A 27,583-nucleotide genomic window follows, 5' to 3' on the forward strand; every position below is an offset into this window, starting at 1 on the left:
TGGTTCATATTTGTATGTACTGGGAGATGATCACAATTAACATTTGTCACCATACACAGAGAAGATTTTCTTGTGATGACTACTTTCAAGATCCACTCTCTCAGCAACTTTCATATAAGACATCTGTGTTACAGTAACACACTGCCAGGTGGTCACTGACGTGAGGTGTTCCTCATGTAACAGCAATCGCCCAGCCTCTTATCAGGTTTACATATTGGCTCTGATGGATGTGAGAGCTGGACCATAAAGAAAGCTGAGCACCAAAGAATTGATGCTTTTGAACTGTGGTGGAGAAGACTCTTGAGAGTCCCTTAGACTGCAAGGAGATCAAACCAGTCAATCCTAGAGGAAATCAACACTAAATATTCATCAGAAGGACTGATGCTGAAGCTGAAGCTCCAGTATTTTGGCCACCTGATATGAAGAGCTGACTCATTGGAAAAGACCCTGATGCTGGGAAAGATTGAAGGCAGGAGGAGAAGGGGATGACAGATGATGAGATGGCTGGATGGCATCACCGACTGAATGGATAGAGTTTGAGTAAGCTCTGGGAGATGGACAGGGAAGCCTGGGATGCTGCAATCCATGGAGTGGCAGGGTCAGACACGACTGAGCAACTGAACTGACTGGAGATTTGAGAGGCCGAATGGTTGAGTTCTGTGGTGAAGCACTAACATCAACCTGTCCCTACTGAGTTAGTAGGTTCCTGCTTTTCCTAATTCAACCAATGGTTCATATTGAGGACACTGTTAGTGTGCTAGTTTCTGCAAAGTGCTACAGGAACATGCCTTTTTTTGTGTGTCAAAACAATAAAAACACATTGCTGCTTTGAGATTAATGTTTTAAATTAATTATTATTATCGGGCTCCCCAGAATTGGGCTCCCCAGATGACACTAGTGGTAAAGAATATGCCTGCCAATTCAGGAGACATGGGTTTGATTCCTGGGTTGGGAAGATCCCCTGGAGGAGGATAGAGCAACTCACTCCAGTATTCTTGGCTGGAGAATCCCATGGACAGGTGAGCCTGGTGGACTACAGTCCACAAGGTCGCAAAGAGTCAGACATGACTGACTGACTTGGCACACACACATCGTTATTATTTTGGCCGCACTGCACAGCTTGTGGGATCTTAATTCCCCAACTAGGGACTGAACCCGGCCAGGGGTGAAAGCACAGCATCCTAATCACGAAAGCCCAGGGAATTTCTTGAGATTAACTTTTAAAATCCAGACTGTGGGACCTTCCTGGTGGCCCCGTGATTAGGAATCCACCTGCCAATGCAGGGGACACAGGTTTGATCCCTGATCCAGGACGACACCACATGCCACAGAGCAGCTATGCACGTGTGCCACAACTGAGCCTGTGCTTGAGCCCAGGAGCCACAACTGCTGAGCCCGCACACCCCAGAGTCGGCGCTCCACAAGGCAAAGCCTGCGCACGGCAATGAAGAGCAGGCCCTGCTCACTGCATCTAGAGAAAGCCTGCATGCAGCAGTGAAGACCCAGTGCAGCCAAAAGTAAATAAAAAACTTAAAAAAATCAAGACTGTGTGTCAAAGGGCTTCAGGAGGTAGTGCTGACTGTCTTTGAGGTCGACTCTGAAGCACCAGCTGGAGGCGGGCCAGTCAGGTGAAGGTGTGGGGCAAGCAGACCCCTCTGAGTAACTGGAGCACAATGACAAGGAAATTCTGGGAAGCCCTGTGTACCCCACCCCTCCAGGTCCTCCTCCAGAAACTTTGTGCCCAGTGAGCACTGAGTCCAGCGCCACTGGCCAGTCCTTTCAGTGGCCCTTGCAGGCCCCAGACTGGGAAAAAGCCCCTTGGCAGAGTTGTGCTGTGGAGTTCTGTGCCAAGCGGGGAGGGGCTTGTCCTGTAGCTGAAGACTTTTACAACCTTGAGCAAACAAGTGTTTGCATCAGAAGGACTCCTGCTCACTTCTTCAGTCTTCCCAACTGGGAAGCTCAGCAGGCTCTCAGCACTCACATGGGAGCCTCGGGACTTGCTTTTCTGCATGTTCCCTAAGGACGCAAGTGTGAACTATTCAGGTGTTGAAAAAATGTGTTGGGTTGCTGGGCTGTGTGCAGCAGACTGAGGTCCTCAAGCTACAGCTTCACCTTCTCACCATTAACTCCAGACTTCAAATCTTCCCCTGGTACCCCAGCAGCACCCTGACTATGAGCAGATGAGCTGCACGAGTCTGTGGGTCTGTCCAGAAGGAGAAGAGGATGGGGACTGTGTTCTCAATGAGAAGGATCCATGGCAGGATCACTGAAAAGTGTCTCAAAGACATGGGGTACTGCCTGATGCTCCAGAGGTTAAGAATCCACCCGCCAACACAGGGGACATTGGTTTGATCCCTGGGCACCTAGAGTTGGAGCACTGCAACTAGAGAAAGACTTTGTGCAGCCACAAAGACCTAGTACAGTCAAAAATAAAGTAAAATAATAAATAAATCTTTAGTTAAAAAAAAAAAAGACATGGAAGGTGAGGGCTAACACTGGATTGTGTCTGAAGAAATAAACCCCAGGCCAACGCAAGCGTTTCTTCAGCAAACATCTCCTACACAAACCCTCTGCTGCCAGAATGGAGTGTGGGTTCAGCTTCAACGGACAAAGTAATTTGTGAGGTGGATAATCCCTTGCTCTCTCCCTTCCTTCTCTCCTGCACTGCCTTCCCCACCCTGGCTCCTACCCTGTCACCTGGAAACAAAGTGGTGTGACCTTAACTTACCAAGAGCTGGGCACTGAGCTTTGTTCTGAGGCCTAAAAGGGCTCCCAGAAGCTTCTCCCATTTCACACCAATCACATGCTCAAAGTCTCTAGTACAAAAATTCTACTAGTATACTAGCTAACTCCACAGACACTTTCCTCTGGATCATTGACCTTTCAGTTTAGCTGTCTGTGTCTATGTAAGGCTAGAGATTTTAAACACGACCCTATCTTCAGAGATAAGCACCACTTCCAAGTTTACTGAGAAGAGCTTTCTTGCATTTGCTAACAACTGTCATCAAAGCAAGGCTGGTACTGCCCTTGCTTCACAGCTGCTGCTGTTGTTCAGTCGCTCAGTTGCCTCCAACTCTTTGCCACCCCATGGCCTGCAGCACACCAGGCTTCCCTGTCTTTCACTACCTCCCAGAGTTTGCTCGAACTCATGTCCATTGAATCGGTGATGCCATCCAGCCATCTGATCCTCTGTTGCCCCCTTCTCCTCCTGCCCTCAATCTTTCCCAGCATCAGGGTCTTTTCCAATGAGTCGGCTTTTCACATCAGGTGGTCAAAGTATTGAAGTTTCAGCTTCAGCATCAGTCCTTTCAATGAATATTCCGGGTTGATTTGCTTCAGAGCTGAGCACACACCTACTAGGTATCAGGGCTCCAACCTTCCCCACAGCCTTGGCACTTGTGTTACACGCCTCCTCTGCCCTCAACATGTTCTGTCTACCCTACCGTAACCTTGTAATTCCTCACTGAGCCCCAACCTGATTTTTCTAGTACCCAAGGGTGTCTCAAGAGGGCACAAAGCTATCAGCATCAATATCAGCTGCCTGTTTACTCAGTGCAGGATACAGGCCTCCGAATTTCTCATTTTCCGTTATGAAACTCTTAACGGTGATCAGGTTTCGCGAGAGGAATCTTGGCGATTGCCGTGAGGGTATGAAAGGAAGGCGGTTGCTGGGCGAAAAGGCTTACACATGGCAGATGTGCTGGCGTCGTCCCAGGCTGACCCGGGAACAGGAAGGCGCCAGGGTCCAGGGGGCGGACGCCTGCCTGACTACTTGGTGTTTTTATGACGCTCATCTGCGTGGAAGGCAGTGTGCACAGCGGAGCGCCGGCCACCCGCGGCCGGCCACGGTTCCTAGTTCCACACTGCGGGCTACTCGCCACCAGCGGCCGGACCACAGACCTCTGTGCGCCCAGGCTCCGGGCGACACGCTCGGGGCGCTCTGGACGCTCCTAAGTGCGCGCTCCGCCCACAAGGAGGGTGAGCGGACTCCACGCGGCGTCCGGCATTACAGCTTGGGACGCGGAGGGCGAGGCCTCCAGTGGCGTACTAGCAGGCTGGCAGGCCAGAGATTCGCCAGACCCAGACAACCGCTGTTCCCACAGCATGAACCACAAGAACGCCGGCAACGAAGCGCCATATCTGCCCGCGCCGCGAAGACTGCCGGGAAGGCATGGACGTCACTCTGTGGCCCTGGCTCTGATTGGTCACAAAGCTCTGACGCTTCTGATTGGCCGGGCCCACTACCATCCCAGGGTGCTCTGGGGCACTTCCTTCTTTCCCGGCCGTGAGCCCTCGGAGGAGGTGAGTATACGGGAGCTGGGCGCCATCGCTGTTATCCGATCCCATCTGGCTCCATCCGCCGTCCCCGGGGTATACCTGTCGCCAGCGGCGTCGGGCCTTGGCCCGTGCTCTGTGCGCGCGCCGACGGGACTCTGCTTCCAGACCTAACTCGCTCCCCGTCTTACCCGCTCGCCAGGCCTTTCGGCCGCAGCCATGGCGCCCAGCCGGAATGGCATGATCCTGAAGCCCCACTTCCACAAGGACTGGCAGCGGCGCGTGGCCACGTGGTTCAACCAGCCGGCTCGCAAGATCCGTAGGTGAGTGTCCGGGAGCGAGCGCGCCCTTCCCGTCCTCCGCGCGCCGGGCACGCTGCGGGAGGGCGGACAGTGACCCCCGCTCGGCTTCTCTCTGCGCAGACGCAAGGCCCGGCAGGCCAAGGCGCGCCGCATTGCCCCACGCCCCGCGTCCGGTCCTCTCCGGCCGGTGGTGAGATGCCCGACGGTCAGGTACCACACGAAGGTTCGTGCCGGCAGGGGCTTCAGCCTGGAGGAGCTAAGGGTGAGTGTCGACAGCCCGTGTTCTGAGACCCACTGGTTGTTCCTCGTGGCACATAGCCAAGTGATGACATTCTCCGGAATCGCTGCACTGCCATGATGAAAGTGCATTTGAACCCTTTTCCATCTGACGGCTGGGCCCTCCTGGTGTAGGGGTGGGGGGTCAGGGAGTTTTCGGGGCTTTAGCTGTTTCTGTCGGGGCAGGTGGCCGGCATCCACAAGAAGGTGGCCCGGACCATTGGGATCTCGGTGGACCCGAGGCGGCGGAACAAGTGCACGGAGTCCCTGCAGGCCAACGTGCAGCGGCTCAAGGAGTACCGCTCCAAGCTTATCCTGTTCCCCAGGAAGCCCTCGGCCCCCAAGAAGGGAGACAGCTCTGTGAGTAACCGGCTCCCACAGCGCCCAGCGGGATGAGGGTGTGGAGGTCTCACTGCGGGTCTAGCTGGGCTGCAAGGACAAAGTACCTGTCTGCAGCTTCCTATCTAAAGCAGGGTTGCCACGCAGAGGAGTAGAGAGAAGATAAATAATGTGGGAGAAAGCCTCTGAGGAGCCTCAAACTAATTGCCTGAAATGTCGGGATTCACTAAGGGCAGGAGTTGGAGCCAGCTTTGTTAAAATTGAAAGTGTACTGCGTGTTAGTAATCTTTGTATGAGATCAGCAGTGCCCATCTATATGGGTTGCTGGCAGTCATTCTCCCTGCATCCCTGGTTGATGCGTGGGTGTCTCATCTGACCCTGCCTACCTTTACTCGATATCGGGCAGGAATCCACAGGCCCTCAGGGGTGACAAGTTTGGGGCTCCTTGGGAGATGAGCTAAACTCACCTGACTCCCTTCTCATTGACAAACAGGCTGAAGAGCTTAAACTGGCCACTCAGCTGACCGGACCTGTTATGCCCATACGGAACGTAAGTGGGCATGTTGGGAGAACCATGGATCTGGGGTTGGATTGGAGGGATTCTGTGTGGCAGCCGGGGCCCATGTTGAGATTTACTGGTTTGTGAAAGACCTACCTGCCCTGAGGAGAGTCAGCTGCATCCAGACAGATGGGCTCCTTGAGGAAAGCTTAGTCGCCCTCAGTTGTTTCCCTCTATGTAGAGTCCTTTCCACTCCCTGATGTTTGGGAAGCCCAGGCTGGAGGCAGCTCTCCATGCATGTTTGGTGATCCTATAGCCTGACCAGCAATTGACAAGGCCCTTGAGGCTCCTGGGAGTGGGAGGTGGGGTGGGCCTGAGCCCCTACACCCACCTTGTGTCCAAGCCCCACCCACCCTTCACATGATTTGGGCACTAGGTTCTGAGTTGGGGGTTACTTTCAACCAAGGAGGTACTGTCCTACTCTGTTGGTGGCCTCCAGTTAGCTTTACTCTGGGCAGATTCCCCTCCAAGGCCTCTCAGTTTGCTCACAGTTCGCTGGGCTCCCTTCTAGGTCTATAAGAAGGAGAAAGCCAGAGTCATCACAGAGGAGGAGAAGAACTTTAAGGCATTTGCCAGTCTCCGTATGGCCCGCGCCAATGCCCGGCTCTTTGGCATCCGGGCGAAAAGGGCCAAGGAAGCCGCAGAACAGGATGTTGAAAAGAAAAAATAAAGTGCTGTTGGCAACTTGTGATAAACCTGCAGTGTCCATGTGACCTTCGTTGTGTAAGGAGCCAGGGCCTGGGGGGGGCCTCCTTGAGGGGGACCTGAGGTGTGTCTGACCTTTGTTGCAACAGAGCTGTGGGGGAAGCAGCTTTGGTACGTGGGAGGCTTGTGCTTAGTAAGTGTTCTTGTCTGGATCCGCCAGCCCAGGAGGTGCTGTGTGTTCCTGTTACTATTAAAATACTATTTTCACATCTAAAGCTGACAGTTTATAAGGCGTTATTTTAACGTGTACACTCTGTATTGAAAATTCACGACCTGTCAAGGGTCAGCTGGTGTGGAGGCCTGGGGATTGGAGCCTGCCTCATGATCCATCCATGAAAGAGGGCTCGTGGGGCGCTACCTCTGGATGGCCCAAGCCGTGGTTCCATTTGCTTTGTGTTGGGATCCTGGTGAGAGGTTGGGAAGGTGACTGCCTTCCTGTTGGAGCCCTGGCTACAGTGCTCACAGAGTGGAGGGTGCAGAGGCCTCCAGGTGTGCAGGGCCAGGGGCTGCTATGGTTAGTGTCCACTTGGGCAGAACTGTGGGTTTTAGGGACGGATAACCATAGTGGGTGCACTGGTGACATTGCCTGTATCTGTAAGGGGTGCTCCAGTGATTATAAATTGTAGGAGGCTAGCACTGATTTCGGAGAAGGCAATGGCACCCCACTGCAGTACTCTTGCCTGGAAAATCGCATGGGCGGAGGAGCCTGGTAGGCTGCAGTCCATGGGGTTGCACAGAGTCGGACACGCCTGAAGCGACTTAGCAGCAGCAGCAGCATTGGTTTGGTGGTGGTTATAAAGTTTATTTTGTTTTTCCCCTGATTATTTTAAGTTACAGGCTATTTTAAAAGATTTGAAATTTATTCTAATTTCTAGTTGATTCAAATTGTTTTCAGAGAAACTATAGTCATTTTAGATTAGGCTTTTGATTTTTTGTACCCCTTTAAGTTGTTAGTCACTCAATCATGTCCAACTCGTTGCGACCGCATGGGCTGTAGCCCGCCAGACTCCTCTGTCCATGGGATTCTCCAGGCAAGAATACTGGGATGGGTAGCCATTCCCTTTTCCAGGGGATCTTCCTGATCTAGGGTCTCCTTCTTTGCAGGTGGACTCTTTACTGCCTGAGCCACCAGGGATGTTCAAGCCAAAGAGCAGAGTAAGGGACACGGTGTAAAAGAGCTGATGGTCCTCTTTATTTAGGTCTCATATAGGTGGTTGCACTTGCTATTTTTCTTGTGTGCTTTCAGGGTGTTACAGAGGAAAAATAAGGTCTTTGTTTCATAAAAGATCCAGATGTAAAGGGAATCCGTGAGAAGCTATGACCTCCCTTATCCAATCTCCACCTCAATCGACAGTGGTTTGTGCCTAGTTCTAGGAATTTACCAGTGTCAGTATTCTTTTTTGCTGCCTCAGCAGCTTAGAACCAGACCAGAGGACAAGGAGTGAGCTGCCTAACACAGGGCCAGCCTGGCATTGACCATCTTGGGGACCGTAAAAGCTGATGACAAGCAGGTGCTGGGTGGAGAAGTTAGAAAGTGAAAATGCAAGGAGTTTTCAGGATGGAGAACAGGCACTCAGGCGTTGAGCACCCACTGTGTCCCAGGAACACAGCAGTAACCAAAACAACCCTAGCTCCACAAAGTCTTATCGCAAAACGTATTGGCGTTTTCTTTCTGAAAGTCCTTTGGCTGGCTCGCCAGTGTGTGGGCACATGTCAGCCTTGGGTTGCAGTGGTGACTGGCTGCAGTCACCAAGGTACAGGAGGGCTGGGGAAGGGCCTGCTGCAGGCCATCAAGGGAGGGGCTGGCCTTCCAGATTCTTTGGGCCCACCGTCCTGGGGAAGGCTCAGGGCTTTCTTGGGCGTCGCCTTTGGGGCAGTGGGAAGCTGTGTTAGACCTTGGTCCTGTCACCCTCCAGCTCTGGTGCCTCAGCTGGGCTCCCCTCCTTTTTAAGTCCCACTTGCAAGTGTATGAAACATGGTGTATGGTTAGTTATTGCTTCTTTGAAAATTTCACCAGGAAGGATGGTGCTTCCTGGGGAAGAGGAGGCAAAACTGGGTCACTGTTGAAAGGGACTGAGGGCAGAGGGGCTGTGAGCACCATCCAGGCAGCTTCACCAAGAATATCCTCAAAGCCTTCACGTGAGTCAGGTATAAAACCAGGTCTTTGTCACCTGGAAGTGCCACCCCATGGACACTGCTGCTGCCTATCTCCTTGGCCCATGCTGCCCTCATCGATGGGACTGGAAGCACAAGGTGACCTCCTGACCTAGCCACTGGTTCACCGCCATGTGTCTGTCCTGTCCCTTCAGTGTGGGCTGGACCCGGCAGCTTGCTTCTTAACAAGCAAAGTAGCACGCTGAGATTGGGTTAAAAGGTGCAGAGATCTCACTCACCCAGTGAAGCAGGTCACCATCCCAGAAGCAGCAGTGTCAGTATCAGGTGCCCAGGGTAAGGCCTTCACAGCGGGACTCCTGGTTAGGGGAGCCAAGAAGCAGGGCAGCTCGTCCTGGACAGTGTCATGTGTTCCAGCTGGCCCTGCGCAGGTTCACAGGGGCTGCAGGACTGAGCTAACGGCAGAGGGGCTCAGACGGCCCAGCTAACCGCAGGCACTCCATGCCCTATGGTCCTCTGTGCCCTGGAGACACATGAGCCTGGAGGGTCAAGGGAGGTGAGAGAACTGGGTTCTGGGTAGGGAGTGGGGTCTGGGTAGAGTCCCACTGCTGTGTGACCTCACAAAGGCCATCCCCCTCTCTGAGCCTTGTCAGTGACACTAAATGTTCAGACCAGCTGTTTGCAGAGTGGGCAGCAAACCCCTGGGGGGAGGAGTGGGGGCTGGGGGCTGATTGTTCGAAAATACCAAAATGACAGACAAAGTCTTTGGAGGAGGGTTGAGAAAACAATGGGAGGGGGAGTTCCCTGCTTCACTCGGCCCCCCAGTGCTGCCTCTGGTGGAATGCCTGTGTCTCAGCACACTCAATTGTGACTGCGTGTATGCTTGTGTCTCACTGTATCTGTCTCCATTTGATGTGAGTATGTGTGTGGTGGGTGGGTGCGTGGGACAAAACATGTTTGCTGTGTGTGATAATGTGCACACGTGTGTACATATGTATGGCATACTCTGCTCTTCTGGGACAGCAGCGCTCTGGGCTCACCTGTCTCATTTTTAAAAGTGAGACTTCCCTGTGGTCCAGTGGCTGAGACTCCACACTCCCAATGCAAGGGTCCATCCCTGGTTGGGGAACTCTGCCACATGCTGCAACTACAGATCCCACGGGCTACAGTTAAGACTTGGTGCAGTCATTAATAAGTGTAAGAAATGCTGTAGAGTCAAAGCGATGGTTTTTCCAGTAATGTATGGACGTGGGAGTTGGACCATAAAGAAGGCTGAGCGCCAAAGAATCGATGCTTTTGAACTGTGGTGCTGGAGACTTGAGAGTCCCTTGGACTGCAAGGAGATCCAACCAGTCAATCCTAAAGGAAATCAATCCTGAGTATTCATTGGAAGGACTGATGCTGAAGCTCCAATACTTTGGCCACCTAATGCGAAGAGCCGACCGTGATGCTGGGAAAGCTTGAAGGCAGAAGGGGAGCAACAGAGAACAAGATGGTTGAATGGCATCACCAAGACAATGGACGTGAGTGAGCAAGTTCCGGGAGATGGTAAAGGACAGGGAAGCCTGGCATGCTCCAGTCCATAGGGTGGTAAAGAGTCAGACACGACTGAGCAATTGAACAACAACAAGAGAAATGCCAAATCCTGTAGGAAAACAGTTCTGACAGCAGGGTTCTGAGATAAAGTGACCTTTCTAGGTTAGTCAAGGAAGCACCCAGCCCACAGGTGTAAGCTTTTGAAAGCCTTGTCAGCCCCACCACCTCCTATTCTTGAAACTTAGACAGTTTCAGCGTGCCTTCCAGAGCCTCTGGAACAAGCCCACTGGGCCCTGGGAAGGACAAGGTGGAGGGTATGGTGATGGCCTTGCCTGAGCAGTGCGTCACTTGGACACAGCCTGGACATAGCTCTGCTCCCCTCCCAAGGGTCTGAGCTTTCTGGCTCTTGCTCAAGGCAACCCATCTGATGCTGAGGGGGAGAATCCCCAGAAGCTCAGAGCCAGTGCTGGGGGTGGAGCATGTTCAGCCAGGCTTCAAAGGCTGAGTAGGAGCTGGCTGGTGGTGGGGAGCCAGTGTAAGCAGGGTTCTGTGGCTTGAGAAGCAAGTTGTCTAAAACAAGGATGCTTTATTGTTGCTCCAAAAACTAGTGATGTGGAAGCATTTAAAGAGATAGAGATTGTTATTGTTCAGTTGCTAAGTCGTGTCCACCTCTTTGCAACCCCATGGATTGGAGCATGCCAGGCTTCCCAGTCCTTCACTATCTCCTGGAGTTTGTGCAAACTCATGTCCATTGACTTGGTGATGCCATCCAACCATCGCGTCCTCTGTCGCCCCCTTCTGCTGCCCTCAATCTTTCCTAGCATCACAGTCTTTTCCAATGAGTCAGCTCTTTGCACCAGGTGGCCAAAGTATTGGAGCTTCAGCTTCAGCATGGGGTTAGTTAAATACATGAGGAAGGGTCGCTTCTACCCCGCTGGCCCCCTCAGATATCCAAGCACCCAGGGTGGGCAGATAGGGAGATGCACGCGGCAGACCATTTCCTAAAGGACCAGATGGTGAGCATTTCAGGCTTTCCAGGCCACAGAGTATCCCTCTGCTCTTGCAGGGTGAAGCTGGCTTCAGACTGTCCGTGAACACACAGGATGGCCATGCTCCAGTAAAACTCTAGTGGCAACTCGGTGGCTTCTAGACTTAGCCTCAGGGGTTGAAGTGCCCCATCCCCCTGCTGTTGGCCTCAGCTTATCGAGGTAGAATGTCCCTTCAGGCTGCCAGAACAGAAACACCATAGACTGGGGACTGGGGGTGGGTGGGGGTGGGGGGGAGCAGGAGGGTTATAAACACCAAATACTGAGTTCTCACAGCTCTGGAGGCTGACTCCAAGATCAATCAAGGTGCCAGCAGATTTGGTATCTGGTTCACACATGGCAGAGGGGTGAGGGAGTGCTCTAGGGTCCCAGTTACAAATGCAGTGGGGCTCCACCCTCGTGACCTAAGCACCTCCCAAGACCCACCTCCTAGTGCCACCACATTGGGGGTCAGGATTTCAACATAAAAGTTTTGGGGTAACACTGTCGATGGCATGAAAGACGGCAGTACAATGTAAAGAAAAGCAGTTACTAAAAAACTGCACACAGGAACATTTATTGAGTACCTCCTTGAACCTCTTTGAACATTTATTGAGTACCTACTGTGTGCTGGGCACAGTGCTAGGCCCAGGAACTCGGCTGTCAGGTGGGGCAGAGAGTCCCCATGCCTGTGATCTGAGGAGCCAGATGTAGGAAGGGCCCTAAGGGTGGGAAGCAGCTTGTAAAAACTAATACAAACAGATGTGTGTGGAAAAAAAAGCTGGAGGGATAAACATGAAAGTGTTAACAGTGTTTCTGCCTGGGTGCTAGAATTTCCATTTTTTTTTTAGTTGCTTATCTACATTTTTTAACTTTTCAACAAGGAACATGTGTTATTATTTCCTGTACAGCAGTAACAACAGAATATCTGAAGGTGGGGATCTCACTTCCTGCGTCTGGCAGCTTGAGCTCTCGCCCCCCGCCCCCCCCCACCTTCCGGGCCCTCCCCTGTCCTGAGGCCTTTGTGGGCTGCTGGGTGAGGAAGGGCAGGTGGATCCTGCAGCCCAGTGGCCTCTCTTGGGCTCTGGAGAATCTTTCCGTTAGTGCTGCATGGAGCTGCCCTGCCGGCCTCCTCTCCAGGTCAGCTCTGGAGCTGAGCCCAGGGCCACCCTGCAAGGCAGGGAGGGGCCTGTTGCTGTGAGGCTGGGCAGAGACCCCAGTTGTTTATTGCTAAGTCATTTTCGACTCTTTTGTAACCCCATGGACTGTAGCCCACCAGACTCTTCTGTCCATGGGATTTTCCAGGCAAGAATACTGGAGTGGGTTGCCATTTCCTTCTCCAGAGGGTCTTCCCAACTCAGGGATTGAACCCATGTCTCCTGCTTGGCAGGTGGATTCTTTACCATTGAGCCACCAGGGAAGCAGAGACCCCAGGTCCATTAAAATCTCTGGACCTCAGAGACTTGAATCCCCAAACTCTGAATTCTCTTTTCCCTCTCCCCCGGGGATGGCAATACGAAGTTACTGTGGTGCTGTGTGTGATGATTAAGAGTTGAACTGTGGCGGGGTGTAAGCTCTATTCTCCTATTGGTGGGCTGGGCGGCCCCTCCTCGTCTGTGAAATGGGGCTGCAGTGGGTTAGTAGCTACCACATCACAGTTAGCATGAACACATGCATTGGAAAGGGCTGTCCTCAGGGCTGGCAGGGGAGAGGTCCCAGGGAAGTTCCCAAAGCTGACTCTGAGCCTCTGGGCATGCCAATGTGGGGCTGGGTGCCCATCTGAGCCTCCACTCTCCTGGGGTTTTGTATTAATCCCATAAAACTCAGAGAGGCCAGAAGCCTTGGCCAGGGTGCAAGTGGAACTTGGGCCCCTGCAAGCCAGTGAGTCCCCATGAGCCCAAGAGCACAGCTGATGGGCTACAAACACAGATTCTGGGAAGCCAGGCCAAGAAAGATGCGGGAGCTGGAAGGCCCAGAGTGGCTCCAGGCTGGTAACTGTCTACAGAGAGAAGCCAGCCCTCCCAACGGCTGGTTTCTGAAGCTGTTGGGACCTGGGCCAGCTTCTAGGATGGGGGACATGGAGGCTTGAGGCAGCAGAAGGAGGCACCAGATTGGCCTGCAAAGAATTCCCCTTCTTGCAAATTGGGCACAAGGTCTTTGCCTTGCAGGCACCCTTGGGGTATGAGCCTGTATCCCACCGCTAAGGATGCTGTCCTCGGCATCGCACCTGTGGAGAACCCTCCTCTGAGCCTGGGGTGCAACCTTCCACTTTCCACCTCCGCCTGGGCAGCATCTTTGTCCTGTTGTTGGTGGGGCTTCCAACCCCAGGAACTTCTGGAGTCCTGGTGACCAAGGCTCAGCCCGAGCTCACAAGAGCCCAGTGTGCCCGAGACCTGGTTTCTGTTCCCCTGGCCCTTGGATCCCCTTTCACCTTAAACCCCCTTCCTGTCTCCCACCATGGCTTTTGGCCAGGTCTGTGCCCTATTTTTAGGCAGAAACTGGCAAAGAGAATGGACTGGGAGGTGGCTTCTGCCTCCACCAAACACCTCCTCTTCCACACAGCTTCGCTGCAAGCACAGGGTGGTCCAAGGTGAGGGTGAAGCTCAGGACGAGAGGGGCCCCTCCCAAGGAGCCCAGGCCTGTTCTGATTTGAGTGCAGCAGACACATGTGGAAGGACCCCAGACCCTGACCCTCAGTGTAGACACCCCCAGGACAGCAGGGGTTGTACTGGTTCCCGGACAACAGGCTCTGGGAAGGCAGACCCTGTTCTTCCTGCGTCCAGTCCCAGCCCCAAGGCACCTGGCACACGGGAGGCGCCCAGCGCACAGGGGGTGCCCACCACATGCTTGCTGACTGAATGATGCCTCACTAAATGCAGCAAGGCCTGGGGTTGGGGTCTCAGGGATGGGGAGAGGTGTGGATTTGGTGCTAAACTGGGCCTCTACTGGGCCCTGGCTTTCCAGGGGGGCAGCCTGCAGGGACCTGGGGCCCATGCCTAGGCCAGCAGAGAGCCTCCTGACCTGAGCAGGTTTCCACATGCAGGGGGCCCCGTGGGGCTCTGGTCATCCTTGGAGGGCCCACCCAGTTTGGACCCCAAACCTCTCCCACTGGGGATTTGAACCCGTGGAAACCCGGACATCTCGAAGGGGGATGGGGACGGAGGGGGATGGGGACGAAGGGCGGGCTAAGGCCACCGCTCAGCGCCCACTCCTCCCCACCAGGCTCCAGGGCCCCCTCTCGGCCCGGCCCCGCCTAAGCCCCGCCCCTCCACTGCCCCCTCCTCTGTCCCACCCTCTCTGACACCCCCTCCTGCAGTTCCCGTGCCGTGGCTGCTGCGGGAGCCACGTGTGCCCGCGCCGGGCTGGCGTGCCGGGAGAGAAGCGCGGCCACGCCTGGCCAGGCCATCATTTCCCCGCGCGGCCGCGGCGCCGACTGGCGGACAACCGCCCCTCGGTGGGCCCAGGCGGGTCCTGGAGCGCGGGAGCTGGGAGCATGAGCGCGGGCTCAGAGCGCCGGGCGGCGGCGGCCCCCGGGGTGGTGCCGGCGCCCTGCGCCTCGAAGGTGGAACTGCGGCTGAGCTGCCGGCACCTGCTGGACCGCGACCCGCTCACCAAGTCCGACCCGAGCGTGGTGCTGCTGCTGCAATCGCAGGGCCAGTGGGTGCAGGTAGGGGCGCGGGTAGGCGGGGGGTGGGGGCCTGGAGCCGCGGACGCGGAAGCCGAGAGGCTAGTGGGGTGCAGAGCAGGGTCACGGTGGGGTTACCTGGTCTAAAGATGGGTGCCCTGGAGCTGTGGGGTTGAAGTGTAGGGGCTGGGTTGGAGGCGAAACCACGAGAGGGGCTCCAGGTAGAGGGAGGGAGCCCTGGAGTGGAGGGTGCGACCCCGGGTCCGGGAGGGGGCTCCGGGGCCAAGTGAAACACCCAGACTTGAGGGAGCCGCAGGGGCTCTCCTGTGGGGCACAGAGGGGAGTAGGGGACACGGGGCTTTGACCGAGGTCACGGGTCCACCCCCGGCCCGCGGGGCAGCCGGGAGCACCAGTCCTCCGCCGGGTCCGCATTCGTAGGGCGGAGGCAGCGCACCGCGGGTCCCACAGGAGGGTAGCCGGGCGCTCCGGGAGCCAGGACTCCATCTCCGAGACCGGGACGCCCCGCCCTAAGGGCTCCCAGCCTGGCGCCTGGCTCTCTAGTTCGGGAAGAGTCGAAGCGGTCCCGAGCGGCCGCGGGGTGGCCTGGCGAGCGCGGCGCGTGCGGCCGGGGTCGGGGCAGCAGCGGACGGTTCGCAAGCCTCGCGGACCTGGCTCTGGGCGCGTCCCGTCTCTCGGCTACGCGGGCTTCCCGCTAGTCCCGGGAGCGGCCGGGGCGCCTGCGCGGGGGCGGGCGCTTCACCCTAGACCTGCGCTGCCAGAGGGCGGGCCGCGGGACTGCTCAGACCTCTCTGCGCCCCACGAAGCGCTTTTTCCGCCACCATCTCACGTGAGACGCGTGGCCTCACCTCGGAAGGGCAAGAAATCGGGGGCGAACATGTGAAGTCGGGCATTGAGCCCCCGGAGAGCTGGGGGGCCGGAACTCGGACCCGAGTGCGCCCCAGCCTCCAGTGCTCCCCCTGCGACGGGTCTGTCCGCGCACGCGCGTCCCTGGCCTCGGTGGCCGCATACAGCCGGGGCGGAGGTAGGGAGGTTAGGGGCACGTCGGGGGTACAGCCACTGAGGGTTGCGCAGTCCTAGAGATGCGCAGCTCCAGCTCCCTGGACCGCACTGCTCCCTGGCTGTGACCTTGTGCTGTTTTTTGTCATCTCTGGACCACCAGCCTCCTGGCCTGAGAAACCCTCCGGTCATCGACTTCGGGGGCAAAGGATCTGCTGGAGGGGTCCAAGCCCCCATTAGCCTTCATTGCTTGGCCTCAGCGCTCCCTGGGGCATATGTCCCTTGAGGAAGCACATAAACACCCTCATCTGGGGTGTGGGAGTTTGTGGGGCTCTGGAACAGGGCACAGAAACCTACCTCCGCAGCCCAGTTTGCACTTTGATGGGTTGGGGCCCAAGTTGGAGGAAAGAGCTGAACCAAGGGGTTATCTCTGCAATCTGCACCCCCCCCACCCCCCCCACCCCCCCCCCGCAACTCTGGAGTCTCCATGCCTGCCCAGCTGGGTGCTGGCAAATGATCTCTGCTTTAAGGTTTGCCCAGCCAGGTTCCAATCCAGCTCTGTCCCTGACTTGGGGTGCCCTTGGACACCCCTTCCCTTCTCTGAGCCTGCTTCCCCATCTGTGGTGTGGGGATGGAGGAGGCCATGTGGGCATGAGACGAGAAGCTGTAGCCTGTGGGGACCAGAGAACTGTGCCTTTATCTCAGGGAGGGAGGTGCCCGGGGTTCTGGGGAATGACCCCCCCCCCCACCCAGGGGGCAACCGGAAGCCTTGAAGCAACAGATGGGTCTTCCCACAGCACAACTGGGATGCAAGTCCTCCAGGACCACCTAAGGGCCGGTGGGTGGGACAGGGAACCCTGCAGGCTACAGCAGAGGCAAAGGGTCTCCCGGCAGTGCCCCGGTAGAATCTTGTCCCCCTCCTCCAAGGGTCTGCTCACCCAGGGCCGCTTGCAGGTGGACAGAACCGAGGTGGTCCGGAGCAGCCTGCACCCAGTCTTCTCCAAGGTCTTCACGCTTGACTACTACTTCGAGGAGGTGCAGAAGCTGCGCTTTGAGGTCTACGACACCCATGGGCCCAGCAGCCTGAGCTGCCAGGAGGATGACTTCCTGGGGGGCATGGAATGCACTTTAGGGCAGGTGGGTGCCCCATCCCCATGCCCTCAGAGGAGGAGGGCAGCATGGGCACCTCAGCGGGTGCAGTGGTGGTCTGGGAACTGCAAGATTATGCACCAACTGTGTACCAGGTGTTCTGTCTGACTCCTAGTTCCTTCTCCTTAAAAAAAAGTCTTTTAGTTAATTTAAAAAATGTAATTTGGAACTGGGTAATATAGTCATATGGATCTAAATTCAGAAAATGTAACAGGCATGCTCTGGGTGTCTCCCTCCTGCCCTGCCCCCAGGTTTGTTACATCCTTCTGGAGAGAGGTAGTCTTATCAGAGCAAAGGGACATATAGTTTTTTCTCTATATATACACTTTTAAAAACACAAATGACATACACTGCTCTGCAGCTTGCTTCTTCACTTCCACAACATAAGGGAGCCCTTCCCTTGCCTGTCTCCATGGCAGTGACTGGTCTGAGGGACCCTGCATCCTCCAGTAAAGTCATTCCCATTAGCTCTATGATTGTCAGTGAAACAACAGGTCTTGCCTCGAGCCAAACTGCTCAGCGCAGGCTCTGGGCAGAACACTCCATGTGTCACACATTTCGATTCTCGTGAGTACTCTGAGGGCTTTTTAATGAGGTATAATTTACATACAGTAATATGTGTAAACCTCTAAGGTTGGGCTTGATGGGCTTTAGACAGTTGTATACACCTGACCACCACCAGATCACACAGCACATCTTTGTCATCCAGCAGGCCCCCCTGTTCCTCTCAACCCCCTCCCCCAATAGTTTTGCCTGTTGTAGAACATCGTGTCCGTGAATCACACAGTATGTTCCCATTTGTGTCCGACTTCTTTTCCCCGACATGAAGGCATGTGACTCATCTCCATTGCTGCCTGGGGCAGAGACGGCTGGGTCGAGCCTCTGTCAGATAAGAGGACTGAGATTTCAGCAGGGTCCACCCAATGCTGGCCACCCACTTTCCTCACATGCAGGGACACACATGCACGGACATCAGTGTGCAAACATGCATGCACCTACGGGTGCAGGTCCATGGACACGTGTATGGACACGTATGTCTGGATATACACGTAAACTCTGCATTATGGGAAGGCCGCCCAGTGCCACCAGGTCTGCAGGGCCGGCCAAAGGTTTGGACCCTGGCTTCAAATCCCAGTGGTGGTCCTTCTGTAAGTCCCGGACCTCTGCCTGAATCTCCACTTCCTTACCTAGGTGGTAGGTTGGGGAGCCAGGCCACCGAGGGTGACTGGGGTCACTGGGAAGGAGACAGGGAGGCCCTGGGCGGGGTTAGAGTCCCCAGGGAGCAGGTGCGGACCCTCCCTGACCCTCTGACTTCCAGATCGTGGCCCAGAAGAAGGTGACCCGGGCACTGTTGCTGAAGTTCGGCAGGAACGCGGGCAAGTCCACCATCACGGTGAGGCCCCGCCTTCCACCGGCCCCTCCCCTGCAGGCCCCGCCCTTTCGTCGCTGAGACTGTGGGGGACTAGGCCCAGGCTGCCGAGGTGTCTAGGCACCTCCCATAGACTACGCTGCAGGGCGGAGAAGGGTTGGAGTGGGCCGGCTGAACCCCGAGGCCCGCGAGGGGTCAGGCCCCTCCTGCCCACTCCATCCAGGTGATAGCCGAGGACATCTCCGGGAACAACGGCTACGTGGAGCTCTCCTTCAGGGCCAGGAAGCTGGACGACAAGGTGAGGGGTGCTCCCCTGGAGCCCAGCTCTCCCTGCTGTCAGGGGGTGTCCACGAGGAGAAGACAGGTGGCCGCGGAGTGGGACGCACTCAGAGCCGGGGCAGCTGTGCTGCTGTCGGGGTCCTGTTGTGTCACTGCCCTCAGTTCATCCTCATAGCTTCCTGTGACAACGCTCAGGGGCTCAGGGAAGTCCCTGGGCAGACAGTGGAGAAACTGGTGGGAGCCAGTCTCTGGGCTGGAAGTGCTGGGGAGCTAGGGAACTGGAGCAGGATGCTCTCAGGGAGGGCTGGGCCCTCACACCCGGGGAGTGGCAGAGCCTGGCCCCCAACCCACCTTGCCAAGCTCATCTTTTGCTCCTCTGCCAGGACCTCTTCAGCAAGTCAGACCCATTCCTGGAGCTATACCGGATCAATGATGATCAGAGTGAGCAACTGGTGTACAGGACAGAGGTGAGGGGGTCCCCGCCCAGCACCCGAGGGTAGCGTGAAAGCACAGAGAGGGCAGCCCCTGACCGTTCCTGCACCTCCCTGCCCGCCGTAGCTGTAGGGGCCTTGATCCCCAACACCGCCCGCCATCCCCCTTTGAACAGGGAGCAGCCAGGCGCGAGTGGACCTTGTGACCTAGAGTCAAGGATCTGCATTTGTTGTGACTACCTGCCCATGAAACAAGATCCCAGTGACAGCAGTGGGAAAGCGTTTCCTTTTGAGATAAATTGAGTTTAAAAAAGGCTATGTAAGGAAAGGAGTCCAGGTGGTCCCAGAATGTGGAGGAAGCTACAAAGGGGCTTCTGGATGGAACGAGGTTCGGAGATGCAGCTCTGGGCTCCCAGGGTCCTGCCTGGAGCCTGAGGCCGGGCCCCCTGAGCCGCCTGCCCCTCCCGGCCCACAGGTGGTGAAGAACGACCTGAGCCCCACCTGGCAGCCTTTCAAGGTGTCTCTGAGCAGCCTGTGCAGCTGTGAGGAGTCGCGGCCTCTGAAAGTGGGTGGGGCTTTGCGCCTGGAGGATGGGGATGTGGCTGGGAAGGGGCGGGGCGGGCGGTTGGGTGGGGCCAGCCCCACCAGACCACACCCTCTTGGAGTTGAGATATGCGGGGTGGTGTGGGGGGGGGTGGGGGGGGGTGGAGGGGGTAGGGGGGTGGGGGGGTTGGGGGGGCGGGGTTGGGGGTTAGGTACTGGAGAGGAGTGGTTGCGGAGGGGGCGGCCTACGTGCAGGGCCATGGAGACGCCAGGCCTGGGACCCCAGAGGGGCAGGCGGGCTGAGGAGTCCTGGGCTCCCCAGGGCCTCGTTTGGGATTATGACTCCCGCGGAAAGCACGACTTCATTGGAGAATTCTCCACCACCTTCGAGGAGATGCAGAAAGCCTTCGGGGAGGACCAGGTGAGCCGGCCTGTCCCCAGAATGCTCTGGGGCGCTGGCCCTGGGCTGAGTTCCCCAAAAGTGCTTGTGATGGCTTTAGAGAGGCTAAAGATGATGACAGACCATGACAGCCACGCCCACCAGGTGGTCAGAGTAGGGATCACCGGCCTGTGTGGGACAGACAGCCGCCAATGGGCAGGGCTTCAAGGCCTCCCCGGCCCCTTTAGGGTGGGGTGTTGGGGGCTGGCACTCTGGGGTGGGGGTCTCTGCCTGTCCCTGTCCCCCAGGCCCAGTGGGACTGTGTGAACTCCAAGTATAAGCAGAAGAAGCGCAATTACAAGAATTCTGGGGTGGTCATCCTGGCAGACCTGAAGGTGAGCCTCAGCCCAGGCTGCAGACCCTCCCCTGCCCACCCAGGGTGCGGGGTTGGGGGGTAGTCCTGCTTCCACCTGAGCTCTGCAGAGAGCAAGCTCAGCAGTGGCAGGCCATTCCCTGGAATCTCCCCCATTGTCAGATGGACTCAAGGGCTCTTGTGCCCCCAATGCATGGAGGTGGGTTAGGAAATGGAGGGGAGGGGGAAACAAGAGAATAGATGATCGGGGGAGATGGGCATGCAGACAGCCCGAGGGCCAGAGAGGCAGGGACTGAGGCTGCCAGGCTCCTGCCTGCCCCAGCTGCCCTGGGGGACGGCAGGTCCCAGCAGCCCCAGAGGCCCTGCCCTGAAGCCCCGGCCTGAGTCTCCCTGGGGTGGGGTCCCTGGAAGCTCTACAGGGTGTACTCGTTCCTGGACTACGTCATGGGCGGCTGCCAGATCCACTTCACGGTGAGTCCGCACCCTCCACACCGCCTGCAGGCTGCATCCCAGAGGATGGGGGGGTCAGCGCCTGGCCCCACTCAGAGCCCGTTTGATACCCGGGGTGGATTGTGCAGAAAAGGCCCTTCTGCAGGGCTTGCAGACCCCTTCCTTGTGACCCCTCTGAGCTTCTTCAAGTGACAGCCAGAAAGGCTTGAGGGTAGTGACTTGGCGGGGGGAGACACGGGACCCCATCTCGGGGATTAGTCCTCCCAGGCCCTGCCTAGCCCCTCCCTCCATCCTCCACTGCAGGAGGAGGTGCTGAGGGTCCACTCTGACTGCTCCAGCTCCTTGGGGTCCCTGGCTGGTGTTGCGGCAGAGGCGCTGGCTGCACCTGGGGACCCAGGAGCTTTGGGGTTGGCCTGTCCCTTCTCCTGTGACTCAGCTAGCACAGTGTCAGACCCTTGGGCTTGCAGCCCCCGGGTTTTCTCACATCCATGGGCAAGCGGCTTCCCCAGGCCTCGGTGTCCTTAGCTGTCAGATGGGGTGCAGCTGCCACCCAGGCCAGGAAGGAGGGCTCCAGGCTCACAACGCCATGGCCTCTGCAGGTGGCCATTGACTTCACGGCCTCCAATGGGGATCCCAGGAACAGCTGCTCCCTGCACTACATCAACCCCTTCCAGCCCAACGAGTACCTGCAGGCCCTGGTGGCCGTGGGAGAGATCTGCCAGGACTACGACAGGTGCGCTGGCCTCCCATGCCTCCTGGGCTCTGCAGGGGTCATGGGTCAGCACCTCAGGGCCTGAGAAGGGAGATGGGGCAGCCCCCCACAGGGGTCCGAGTCCTTCTCACAGACACAGAGCAGTAAACTGAGGCCATGGAGGGGTAGGGCTCTCGAGGCCTAACGAGTGATGGGGCCAAGGTCCCTGCATCCAGTCAGCACCACCCCTGGCCTCCTCACGGCTCTGGGCCTTAGTTTCCCCCATGTGGTTCGGGGCACCTGGTCTCCTGGCTCTGCTGGTGTCTCCCCGAAGCCCCCGTTCCCTCAGTGAGGTCAGGAGCCCTGGGTGATGAGGCGGCCTCTCTTCCAGCGACAAGAGGCTCTCTGCTTTGGGGTTTGGAGCCCGGATCCCTCCCAAGTACGAGGTAGGAGAAAGCCCGGGTCCCAGGACCCCAGGGGAAGCAGTGCCATGTGACGGGCAGTGGGGCAGGGGGTGGGGACCTGCCTTTGACCTCCCAGCAGTAGTGTTCTCGGTCAGCCCTGTGGCCCTGTGAGAAGGAGGACATTCGCCTGGAGTTTTCCGCTTAGAAAGGGTGTTTGGCTGGCTTGAGCAGAAAGTTTGGGGGTCAGGGAATTATTGGCTAATACATCTCAGAAGCTCCGGGTCCCCCTGGATCCAGGGCTGGCCTTCTGCCCTCTGTCCCCAGTGACCCCCTTCCACACAGGATGTGTCACATGGTGGCCCCGGGGTCTCCAAACCTACCTCTCTCAGTAGTTGGGGTGGGGGGGGCGGTGCTAGGAGGTGGACCCGCTGACCAGTCCCTTCTGCCCAGGTGTCCCATGACTTTGCCATCAATTTCAACCCCGAGGACGATGAGTGCGAAGGTAGGAGCGTGAATGGCCCAGGGTGGGGGTGCGCTGGGGCCGTGCTCACACCCCTCCCCCCACAGGGATCCAGGGTGTGGTAGAGGCCTACCAGAACTGCCTGCCCAGGGTCCAGCTCTACGGCCCCACCAACGTGGCGCCCATCATCTCCAAGGTGGCCCGCACAGCCGCGGCCGAGGAGCGCACCCGTGAGGCCTCTGTAGGTGCCTAGTGCCAGGGCCGGTGTGTGAGGAAGGGCGGCCCGCCGCTGGGGAAGAGGGAAGGGTCAGGTCGGGCGGGGCCGGTGGGCGGGGCCGGTGGGCGGGGCCGGGAGGTGGGGCGAGGGTGGCCGAGGGAGGGAAGAGGGGTCGGAAGCAGGAGTCCCGGGTATCTGGACCTAGTGAGGCCGGGTGTGGAGACGCCTCGAGGGCCCCAGAGCCAGTGAGCTGAGCACTGCTCTGCCCAGGAGATTCTCGCCCTGGAGGCTGATCTGCTGTCTGTGGTTCTGTTACACATGTATTGTTATTTTGTTTGCATTGTCTTTCGTTTTTGTTTTTTTTTTTTTTTGACTGCACTGTGTTAGCTTGTGGGAATTTAGTTCCCCGACCAGGGATTGAACCCAGGCCCGGGGAAGTGAAAGTGCACAGTCCTGATTCACTGGACTGCCAGGGAAATCCCTCTTCTTAATTCGCACAAGTGGTGAGATGCTAAAGGCCGCCTCCTGCATTAGGGTTCTGTAGACCTGCCTGAGGCACGACGACTCTGTTGCCTTCCTTTAACCCTTTATTCTGGGGAAAAAAAAAGAATAGTCAACTTTATGGAAGAATAACCCAAACCCAACACCTTTGGCCCATCCTTTCCCTGGACTCACTGGTCAGCGACTTCTTGCCCTGTTACCTCCTCCTACTTCTCTTCCTCCCCTGCCCCCATCTACACATTGGTCCTATCTTCCCTCTGAATCTCTTGAGAGCAGGCTGCTGGCTTCCTGAACCTCACTCTCCCCTCCAAGTTCTTGGTGTTGATCTGCTCACAAGATCCTGTACAGTACAGCTTTGCAGTCTCACATCGAAGACGACCCCCTCCTCTTGTCTCACCCCAGCCTCCATCTGTCCCCATGTGTCCATGTTCCTCAGCGTCCCAGGACCCATCCTTCCCGTGTTCTGGTCTCCTGATCTGTTTTTTCCCCTTTGTTTTAATGTACCCTGCAGCATGTTAGTTCCCTGACCAGGGATTGAACCTGCTCGCCCTGCAGTGGGAGTCCACTGCACCACCGGGGAAGTCCCTGTGGTGGGACTAGGCTGTTGCTCTCAGCCTTGCTCCATCCTTGGGACTTGCCATTGCCCAGTCCCTGGTGGTCCCTGGTCCCGTGCCCTGAGTGGGGGTGGCTCTCCCAGGCACACAGCCCCCAAAGGCAGGGTCACAGTGTCGCCTCCCACCCCTTCTTTCCTCAGATCCAGGCGTTCTCTTCTACAGTCACTGCACAAGTATCAATCTCAGGTGGTTTAATTTAGATCTGATACTTTAGTCTATATAATATGCTCCAATTTCATTAATTGCCAAAAGAATAATAATTTTATTACAATATTATTTCTGGTGTAGAATCCAGCCTGGACTTAAGGATTACATTCAGCTTTTATGTTCTTGTATTGTTTTGAAGCAAGTTTTAGACATAATTTCATCTGTAAATATCAGTATAAACCTCTGAAAGAGGTACTGCTGCTACTGCTGCTTCAGTTGTGTCCGACTCTGTGTGACCCCATACGGCAGCCCACCAGGCTCCCCCATCCCTGGGATTCTCCAGGCAAGAACACTGGAGTGGGTTGCCACATCCTTCACAGTAGGGTCCCATTATCACACCTAAAGACAACATCAGTTCCCGAGTATTAAGTGTCCAGCCATCTCGTCCACACCATGGTGGATTTTCCAGGAGGCACAGGGTTAAGATAAGGGGCTGGGCCTGACAGTGGGTGTGGCCATCCTGCTGGGGACCCCTGCCTTCTCCTACCGGGTCCCCTTGCCATCCCCTCGTTAAAGAGATCGGCATGTGCATATAGTAGTGCCCTGGCTGGAGTCTGCTGACCATGCCCTTGTGGTGGCCTTCATGTCCTGTCTGATTCCTCTGGGAGGGGTTGAACTCTGGGGGCCTCAGTTCTGCCTCTGTTCTTGCTGGGGCTCAGGCCCTTCTTAGCTGCTTGAGGTGGATGTGGGTGGAGGCTGGGCGGCATCTGGGACCCCCTTCCCTGAGCCTCCTCTTGAACTTTGCCCTCACCCGTCTTCCTGTCCCGCGGAGAAGCCCTATCCCTTCTGGCTGACGCCTCCCGGGGCCCCGACTGCAGTGGTCCCTGGGTTCAGGTGACGCTTCTGTCGCAGGCGGTGATGGTGTGGTGTTTGCATTGCTGGCAGACGCAGGGCTGTGAGGTCTCAGTGGGGTGCCGCCCCTACTCTGGGGGTGGGAGGAGGGTGTGTGGGGCTCAGGGCGGGGCCAGGCACTGTGGGAATCCACCAGCCCTGGACAGGAAACTGCCCATCCCCCTGGTCTGGGGGCTCAGAGGGGGTCCCTGGGAGAGGGTGCCCACTCGGCCAGAGCTGGGCAGGCTAGGGGATAGTCTGGCCAGCCTTCCAGTGTTGCAGCTCTTCTGTGTTTTCTCATGCCCAGATTTTTAGTAATGATTGCTGAGTGGTTTTTTTTTTTTCACACTGGAAATGGACCTTTATTTGAAACAAGCCCCAGTCTGTCATGCGCAGACACACTGGGCACCTGGCCAGGCTGGGCCAGAGTGTGTTGTTTGAAATCTCAGCGTCTCTTCAGGGTGTGGGAGCCCCTCCCCACCCAGGGCTGATGATCACTTCTCCTCTGGCCTCAGACCTGGGTCAACCCCAGGTCCCCTAGCCTCGCTGTCCCCACCTGTAAGGTGTGGCCATATCCACCTCCGGGTTAGAGGAAGCACGTGGTCACAGCTCACTGTGATTCCATGTGTGTGTGTGCACCTGTGTACATGTGGTATGCTTCTGCGAATACACTTTTTAGAAAAGCTTGGCAACCGTGGTCACCCCCAGGCGGTCTGCTTGGTGGACTTGGGGTTCGACTGGGGGAGGTGCAGCGGCCCTGCAGGGTCCCCACGGCCCCTCCTCCGCTGTGCCCCCAGCAATACTACATTCTGCTGATTCTGACGGATGGCGTGGTGACCGACATGGCGGACACACGAGAGGCCATTGTGCGCGCCTCCCACCTGCCCATGTCCATCATCATTGTCGGGGTGGGCAACGCCGACTTCACTGACATGCAGGTGCTAGACGGCGACGACGGTGTCCTGCGCTCCCCACGCGGCGAGCCCGCCCTCCGGGACATCGTGCAGTTTGTTCCGTTTCGGGAGCTCAAGAGCGTGAGTGCCTGGCGGGTCCCTTGGCAGCATTGCGGGGGCGACAGGCTCTGAGCCCCCACCCCATCCTGAACAGTTTCAGCCCCTAGAAACCTTTGCACTATGAGAAGCGTCACATGGACACCCCAGAGGGCAGGGTGCCCCTCAGGCAGCCACCTCCCTGGCTTTCAAGCCTCTTTGTGACACAGTAGGAACTCTGTGTCACTTGGACACACACTCGCAGCTTCACAGGAGGACCTGGGCCATGGAGGGGCCTCAGCCGCTCTGCCCCGTGCCCAGAGCAGGGTCACACCCACCCAGATGGCTGTCTGTGCCCCCACAGTGACAGCAGGGGCGGACTGCCCAGCCACTGCGGTCTCAACCTTAACACAGGCTCACCTGCCTGCCCACTTGGTGAATTCCTGGTTGTGGTCCCTGGAGCTGGGGGCTCTAGGGAAGGGGGCTGGATGTGAGTAGGTGGAGAAGGGGGGCTGGGGGACTGGCTGGAGGCATCTTCTCCCCACACCCAGGCGTCCCCTGCGGCATTGGCCAAGAGTGTGCTGGCCGAGGTGCCCAGGCAGCTGGTGGAATACTACAGCCACAAGGAGCTGCCTCCAAGAGACCTCGGCGCCCACGCCTGAGAAGCCAGCTTGGGCTCTGCTCTCTGAGGACCCATGGGGCGGCCAGGACTGTGTCCACCGTCTGCCTCCAGCATCCTCCACCCGATTCCCCAGGGGCCTCCCATCCTGCAGCCCAGGCCCACCTTCGGCTCCTGTGACCCTGCTGCCTGGTGGGCTGAAGGGTGCAGAGGTCCCATGGGCACGCCTAACCCAGCCCCAGCCTAGTGGGTGGGGAGGGGCCTGGGGGACAGCTCCTTTGCTTCTGATCTTCACTGGGGAGAGTCAGAAGGCCGTGCCCTGTCTCTGAGAAAACCCCAGCCCCCCAGACCCCTGTCCCTGCAGCCAGATTCCTCCTGGTCCCAGCTGCATCCGCCCTTGTCTCTCTGTCTGTGGGGTCTGTGGGGGCGGGGGAGGGGACTTAGGCAGAATAAAGTGTCTTGTCCTTGCAGCGGCTTTGTCCCTTCACTGCCTCCCCCAGCAGAGGACCGCACCCCACTGGAGGGGTGGGGCACAGTGTTTCTGTGCCCTGGAGCCCCGCATTAGAGTAGGGAGCTTCTCAGCAGGTTCCTCAGGTCCTTCCTGGACTGAACCAAGGACCCTGCTGGGAATGAAAGGGCGCAAGGGGAAGTGCTCCACCCTGGGAAGGGCCAGTCGGTGCGATGGCCACCCGAAGCCAAGAGCCTCCGCTGTTCCCTGCCTGAAGTCTGTACCAGCTGGCTCAGGTGGAGAGAGCTCCAAGCCCTGGGCTTTATGAGGGCCTTCTGGGTGCTGCGTGCTTTATGCTCCTGTCAGGGGAGGGGGCAGCACTTGCAGTACCTCCCAGCTCTGTGGGCATGGGTTTCAGATTGAGATTTCCCCCTAAATTATCTTGTCTGGGAAAAACAGACTGTTCCGACCCTGAATGAGGCCCACCCACCCCTGCCTCTATCCATCCGTCCATCCATCCATTTTGGGGGCCTATTTTTAGCTCCTGATTCATCTCTTGTTCAGCGGGGATAATGGGCATCGCCATGGTAACCTGGCTACCGCTGAATTCTGGAAGGGCTGATTTTGGTCTCTTTGGGGGTGAGAGGACACCAGAGATGCAGCCCCCCCCCCATTCACATCTGGGAGGCAGCAGGAATGCAGGCTGGGGACACTGTGGCCCTGAGGAGGGAGGGCCAGTGTCAGCAGAACCCAGCCACTGAGTCTTGTATGACTGGGCTGCCCTTTTAGGAGCAGAAAGTCTCAGACAGTTCCTGGGCACTGATCAGGGGCAAAGCCAGCAAGAGCTGGTCAGCTGAG

General features: G+C 57.2%; 2 protein-coding genes and 1 non-coding gene across 4 annotated transcripts; all 3 read left to right on the top strand.

Annotated features, from left to right (window-relative positions):
• Positions 1-4,164: 4,164 nt before the first annotated feature.
• Positions 4,165-6,446, top strand: RPL13 (ribosomal protein L13). The gene is made up of 6 exons (XM_019979918.2): positions 4,165-4,302; positions 4,478-4,598; positions 4,698-4,839; positions 5,040-5,213; positions 5,686-5,742; positions 6,263-6,446. Exons 2-6 carry the CDS (start codon positions 4,495-4,497, stop codon positions 6,419-6,421), a joined length of 636 nt encoding a protein of 211 aa, XP_019835477.2. The 5' UTR covers positions 4,165-4,302; positions 4,478-4,494; the 3' UTR covers positions 6,422-6,446.
• On the top strand, positions 4,901-4,984 carry LOC139177387 (small nucleolar RNA MBII-202). The gene has a single exon (XR_011561833.1). It is a non-coding gene; the product is annotated as a small nucleolar RNA MBII-202 (small nucleolar RNA).
• An 8,000-nt stretch (positions 6,447-14,446) lies between the features above and the next one.
• On the top strand, positions 14,447-26,747 carry CPNE7 (copine 7). 2 transcript variants are annotated; one of them, XM_070770468.1, is made up of 15 exons: positions 14,449-14,796; positions 16,726-16,908; positions 18,239-18,313; positions 18,513-18,587; positions 18,952-19,035; positions 19,475-19,564; positions 19,865-19,963; positions 20,230-20,316; positions 20,706-20,765; positions 21,344-21,477; positions 21,827-21,881; positions 22,290-22,341; positions 22,407-22,540; positions 25,467-25,703; positions 26,210-26,747. In XM_070770468.1, exons 1-15 carry the CDS (start codon positions 14,623-14,625, stop codon positions 26,318-26,320), a joined length of 1,650 nt encoding a protein of 549 aa, XP_070626569.1. In that variant the 5' UTR covers positions 14,449-14,622; the 3' UTR covers positions 26,321-26,747. The 2 variants fall into 2 exon arrangements, with proteins under 2 accessions (XP_070626568.1, XP_070626569.1); XM_070770467.1 differs by lacking the exon at positions 20,230-20,316 and having other exon boundaries at positions 14,447-14,796.
• Positions 26,748-27,583: the final 836 nt, after the last annotated feature.

This window comes from Bos indicus, chromosome 18 (genome assembly GCF_029378745.1).
Source record: "Bos indicus isolate NIAB-ARS_2022 breed Sahiwal x Tharparkar chromosome 18, NIAB-ARS_B.indTharparkar_mat_pri_1.0, whole genome shotgun sequence".
Taxonomy (NCBI): domain Eukaryota; kingdom Metazoa; phylum Chordata; class Mammalia; order Artiodactyla; family Bovidae; genus Bos; species Bos indicus.